Here is a 6,601-nt window from a genome sequence, read left to right as displayed (position 1 = left end):
GAGCTGAAAGAGCAGATTAAGGAGCTCTTCTAAAAAAAAAGCAGGGAAGAATAAAGAAAATAATATATAAAATAAAATCTAAGGGACAAGTAAGATCAAATTGGAATGCGAATTTCAACTTACAGATAATAGGAATGTCAGGAAGAGAGAAAAATAAAAACGGAGAAGAACTATTTGAAGAAATGGAAATAAGTTTTCCAGAATTAAAGAAAGATGAAAGATGCCATATTTATGTAGTACCAAACAAGAGCAATGAGAAATGAACCCTGATAATATTATAATGAAATTAGAGTTTTACAGGCAAAGATAAAATTCTAAAAGTTTCTAGAGAAAGAGCTGATCAACTATAAGGAAACAAAAAGCATCAGGATCTTAGACTTTTCAGGAATGACAAGAAGACAATGGTAATGTTTTTAAAGTATTGAAAAGACAAAAGAACTTTGAGACTAGATTTATATCCAGCCAGATTCTCATTTAAATGTGAGGGCATAATAAAAATATTTTCAGGCATATAAGGCCTCAAAAGGTTTGTCACACAAAGACCCATATTGAAAACAGTATTGGGAAAGGTACTCAAGAAAAGAAAATTCAGGAAATGCTACTAGAGATATATAAAGTAAAGATAAATACCTGGAGAAAGTTTGGTGTTGTCTTTCAAAAACTGGCAAAAACCAAAAAAACAAAATGAGAAAGTATGTCTATAATAGACTACACAATATTCTACACCATATTCAAAGTCATGAGAAACAAGGGTCCATAACCAAGACTACTCTACCCAGCATAACTATCATTTTAAATTGAAGGAGAGAGAAAGAGCTTCCCCAGACAAGAAAAAGCCAAAGGCATTTGTTACCACCAAGCCAGTATTACAAGAAATGTTAAAGGGACTTCTTTAAGAAGTGGGAAAACAAACAAACAAAAGAAGATCAAAACTATGAATAATAAAATGACTATAACTATGTTCCTATCAAAAATCACTTTAAATGTAAATGTATGCTCCGATCAATAGACATAGGGTGGCTGAATGACCCATACATATGTTACCTATAAGAGACCCACGTCAGATCGAAAGACACACATAGACTGAAAGTAATGGGATGGAAAAAGATATTTCATGCAAATGGAAACAACAACAAAAATGTTGGAGTAGCCTTCAAACCACCTAAGGTTGCATTTACAACAAGAATTTATCATCCAAATATTAACAGTAATGGCAGCATTTGTCTCGATATTCTAAGGTCACAATGGTCTCCTGCTTTAACTATTTCTAAAGTTCTTTTATCCATTTGTTCACTGCTATGTGATCCAAACCCAGATGACCCCCTAGTGCCAGAGATCGCACGGATCTATAAAACAGACAGAGATAAGTACAACAGAATATCTCGGGAATGGACTCAGAAGTATGCCATGTGATGCTACCTTAAAGTCAGAATAACCTGCATTATAGCTGGAATAAACTTTAAATTACTGTTCCTTTTTTGATTTTCTTATCCGGCTGCTCCCCTATCAGACCTCATCTTTTTTAATTTTATTTTTTGTTTACCTCCCTCCATTCATTCACATGCTCATCTGAGAAGACTTAAGTTCTTCCAGCTTTGGACAATAACTGCTTTTAGAAACTGTAAAGTAGTTACAAGAGAACAGTTGCCCAAGATTCAGAATTTTTAAAAAAAATGGAGCATGTGTATTATGTGGCCAATGTCTTCACTCTGACTTGGTTATGAGACTAAAACCATTCCTCACTGCTCTAACATGCTGAAGAAATCACCAGAGGGGGAGGGAGATGGATGCTCAGTTGTCACATCAAAGGAAGCCGCATTATTCAAACAGCATCCATTCTTGTTTAAGCCTTCCACTGTTAGAGATCTGAGGTTACATGATATACTTTATGCTCATAACTGATGTGGCTGGAGAATTGGTATTGAATTTATAGCATCAGCAGAACAGAAAATGTGATGTATTTTATGCATGTCAATAAAGGAATGACCTGTTCTTGTTCTACAGAGAATGGAAATTGGAAGTCAAACACCCTTTGTATTCCAAAATAGGGTCTCAAACATTTTGTAATTTTCATTTAAATTGTTAGGAGGCTTGGAGCTATTAGTTAATCTATCTTCCAATACACTGTTTAATATAGCACTGAATAAATGATGCAAGTTGTCAATGGATGAGTGATCAACTAATAGCTCTGCTAGTATTTGATTTATTTTTCTTCAATAAAGTTGCATAAACCAAAAACAAACAAACAAAAAAAAATGTTGGAGTAGCAATACTTATACCAGATAAAATAGACTTTAAAACAAATGCTATAATGAGAAACAGAAGGTCCCAGTAATTCCACTTCTGGGTATTTATCTGAAGAAATCCCAAAAATCACGAATTTAAAGGGACATGTACTTCCATGTGTTTGTTACAGCATTATTTACAATGGCCAAGATATAGAGGCAACCTGGGTGTCCATCTATGGGTGAATGGATAAAGAAAGGTGGTACATATAGTATGCAATGGAATATTACTCAGCCATAAAAAATGAACAAAATCTTGCCATTTGCAGCAACATGGATGGCTCTAGAGACTATTGTGCTGAGTGGAGCAAGTCAGACAGAGAAAGACAAGTGCCATATGACTTTACTTATATGTAGAATCTAAAGAACAAAATAAATGAACAAACAAGCAAACTCATAGATACAGGGAACAAACTGATAGTTACCAGATGGGGGGTGGGGTGGGGATTGAGGGGATGGGTGAAAAAGGGGAAGGGAGTAAGAAGTACAAATTGGTAATTACAAAATAGTCACGGAGATGTAAATTACAGTATAGAGAATATAGTCAATAATATTGTAATAACTATGTATGGTGCCAGATAGGTACTAGATTTATCAGGGTAATCACTTTGTGAGTTATATAAATGTCTAATCACTATTTGTACACCTGAAACTAATACAATATTGTATGTCAACTGTAATTGAAAAATGAAAAACAATTTAAAAAGTTATGTCCTCAAACATAATTTTAAATTATTTGTGACTGTATGTAATATATACAGTATAAGCATTTAAATGCTTTAATGTCTGTCTTTGCCAATACTAATAAACTTGTCATAGCAAAAAGTAAAAAAAAAAAGAGGGGGGGGCAGAGCAAACTATGCTATTTGACCCAAAGTTTATAACACCACAAGCATTTATGTTAGAAATTATGTAAAGTGACCTGTATAGATTTGTAAAAAACAACGAAAATTCAGAAAGACTGGTAGCACACTAGAAAAGTCAAAAACTTTGAAATCTACTCTGTTTACTAGTCTTTCATAAAATGTCCCATTTTCAAAATACTGTTTTCTATATTCTTTTATTTCTGTTTCCTCCTATATATATACTGCTGAATATTAAAAATGATTTGTCATTAGTAATATGCCTTAGAGTATCTGATTACTAAAAAGTAAATAGTTGGCACTATTCTAACAATCTTATAACCAAGGTGCTGTCAGAGTAAGAATTTTGGTTTTACATTGTAATATGTTTCCAAAATAAGTGGACATTTTTGTTGATATTATTTTATATTTTTGTTTTTGATAAATTCAGATGAAGATTGCTTTATGTGTTTCAGTTTCTGGTGTATCCATATAGCCACATTAAAACCTGTTCTTTTTGAAAACAATAAAAAGATTCAAGGAAGGGGAAATAGAGGAATGGATTGGGGAGAGCCCATAGGTGGTGTAAATGATTATTAATGTTCTAATTTTTATGTTTGGTGGTTGGTTCACAAGTATTTATATTATTAATAATAAGAAACAAACACACAAATAACTACGTAATATGTATAAATAAAAACAAAGTGGGTCATACGTAGGCCAATGATGAGAGTGTCATAAATCAAGATAATCCAACTCTGTGCACTTGAGAGTGGGAAACAAAAGACAACATCAACTTCCTCACCATGTTTTGCTTTTATTATTAGTCATCATTAATCCACACAACAATCCTATTTTTGGTTACTACTATAACCCCTTTTTACAGATGACTCTGTAAACTTGCTCGAGTCCACAAAGCTTGCACGTGGTACAATCTAGAATTTGAAGTCTCATCTGTTTGACTCTAGGATACCAACCAAGAGCTGTTGTTCTGCTGAGGATAACAATCTCTAAATATGTGACAGTAAGAGTTCACTTCACATTTACGTATTTTGCCGCACAAGTATGCCATGACAAATTGAGGAATTTGTACATGCATGTAATAATGGAAAAGTTGTGTTAAAATGAAGTCACATATCATATTGAGTAATAAAAATTTGAATGCAAGAAAGCTCAAGTAAGAAATGCCATACACAATTGGATCAAGAGTTATTCATTTCCTTAGTCTGCATAATGTTCCTTTTTCGTGTGCCACGCAAGAATGGAAAGGTATAAAGAGAATGTTCGCAAAATCTTTTTAGTGGTTGTAAATTTGGTCTACACATAATTTATTCTACTTTGTGCCCAAATCCCAGCACTCTTCTTTCTGGTTTCTTATTTCTTTAAAGAACACCCATTTGAAGCTCATGCCCCCTCTACTGGTTAGCCACATTTTGTCATAAAAGTCTTCCTAAATAGCATTCATCTAGTCCTGTGAGTAAAGATAATTTGTTATTTATAGTGCTGATTTTTTTTTTTGGAGGGCAGAGTTGACAGTGAGAAAGAGAGGGATATGTCTTTTCTTGTGAAGAAGACAGAATGTCACCAAGAACCTGGTCTGTGGGCAGATGCCATGTAATGACTTGTACAAAAACTTTTGGGGACGGATATTGGAGATGTGGAGGTCAGCTTGAGGCAGCATCTATAGCCTTTGCTTTACAACTGAAAAATCTATGGATTTTCTTCAACTCATCATCAAATTAAACTTATTAGTTACTCTCACAGACGTCTGGGTTTTTTTGGGGTGTGTTTCTACCCCATTTCCCCTGAAGTTCCTGTTCTCTTCTCCTTCCTGTGTTTACATGTCAAATCTATTCATCAGAGTAAAATAAGGACCTCTGAGGGCAGAAATCACATTTAATTTTCTGTCAGGTTCAGCCCCAAATTCCCAAATAGTGCACACCACATAGTAAATAACAATTATGCTACTTAGCTATTCCTCTCAAATTGCCATGTAAGAACAGAAAACATCCCCGTCCAGTAGCCCAAGGAAATCCAAATCAAAAGGATGAAAGAAGATACTGACCACTCCCCAGGAGACTAAATACAGTAATTTTATTGTTGTGCCCATAATCACTATCTGACCAGAAACATTTCAGGGTATGTTGGTTCTAAGATGTGGAAGTTCAATAATAAAGTTAAGAAAACATCTATTAAAATGACTTCCCTTTTCCTCCATTCCTTACACCTCCAAATCCTTAAACACTAAAGACTGCAAAACAATATGATGGTTTTTTGTTGTTGTTCTTGTTCTTTTCGACTCGCATAATACTTGATACAAAACCTTGCCAGAAGTTTAGGAGCAACTCTGAACACCCAGAAGCTAGATACAAGGCAGTAAGTTTCTGCGTGTGCGGAGCAAGGAGCCCTGGGTTCTGGTTTTGGCTCCACCAAGCTGTAGCTAGATAACCGCTGGATAGTCACTTCAGTTCAGTTTTTGCCTCAGTTTTCTTATTTGTAAAGTAGTAATACTGTAATCATATCTGCTTTGTATGCTAACTTCACTGGGTAGTTAGGTAATATATGAGAAAGCACTTTGTAAACTCTGTTCCTAGGTCCACTTCTCTGTATTCTCTCTGGAGCAGAGTAGAGGGGGTTACATCACATCCACTTTTTCTATTTCATTATGCACCTGTCTGCTGAAAACTTCTGACTGTCTTCAGTCTAGAGCAAGCAAGGCCTGCGCTGGCTGTAGAGGGTCTTACATGTCACAATGCACCCCACCCCCATATCCACCCACCCCTATCCCCAAATTATTAAAAAACACATAGGCTTCTCTCTCACTTGGGCATTCAACATTGACATAACATAACCATAAACCTAAATATCTCCTTTTATTATATAACTAACACTGTTTAAGCCCCAGGAAAACCTTTCCCCATATCTCTTGCCTTATGTCATCAAAACAGAGGATAGCTGCCTCTGAATGCTACAAAGGTTTGTGGGTTGTACTGTTCCCAAAGATAGGCTCACGCTGCTCTGAAGTGTGGAGAGCATTTGAGTGATGGAAATGCTTAGATAAGAGGAAAGGCAAATTAATCAGTCTTCAAATCTTCTCTTTCAACAAGAATGAATAGATCCTTGCATATTCAATTGCTATTCTGCAGTAGTGCTAAGTGTACATTTGTTTTACTTCTTTTGTGCTCATAAATTTGGGGTGGTTTCACAACTGTTGTACATGGTGGCTGAAGAGTATTTTGCAACATTAAATAATTGATATCCTTCTTAAATTATATATATGAAGATCTAACTAAAACATTTATGAAGCATGATATCAATTCTTTGCATTGGGAACCAGAAGGATGATAAATTCTGAATGAGGAATTGTTTTATATACCATTTAATAACATTTAATTAAAATTTCAAAAATTTAAAAAGTTTAAAATTAACTTTTATTAATTTTAATTTATATTTTTCCTTTTAATTTTAATAGGT

The 6,601-nt window shown here is 34.5% G+C and overlaps 1 protein-coding gene across 1 annotated transcript; it reads left to right on the top strand.

Moving 5' to 3' along the window:
* Positions 1-1,092: 1,092 nt before the first annotated feature.
* LOC308503462 (ubiquitin-conjugating enzyme E2 D3-like) lies at positions 1,093-2,001 on the top strand (the record flags this gene model as incomplete). Its single annotated transcript, XM_081062738.1, has 1 exon — positions 1,093-2,001. The coding sequence occupies one exon, from the start codon at positions 1,093-1,095 to the stop codon at positions 1,411-1,413; it is 321 nt and encodes a 106-aa protein (XP_080918864.1). The 3' UTR covers positions 1,414-2,001.
* Positions 2,002-6,601: the final 4,600 nt, after the last annotated feature.

The sequence above is a fragment of the Rhinolophus hipposideros genome (genome assembly GCF_964194185.1).
Source record: "Rhinolophus hipposideros genome assembly, chromosome: 10".
Classification (NCBI taxonomy): domain Eukaryota; kingdom Metazoa; phylum Chordata; class Mammalia; order Chiroptera; family Rhinolophidae; genus Rhinolophus; species Rhinolophus hipposideros.
The sequence above is the reverse complement of the archived record's forward strand: the minus strand, read 5'-3'. Positions and strand labels throughout refer to the sequence as shown.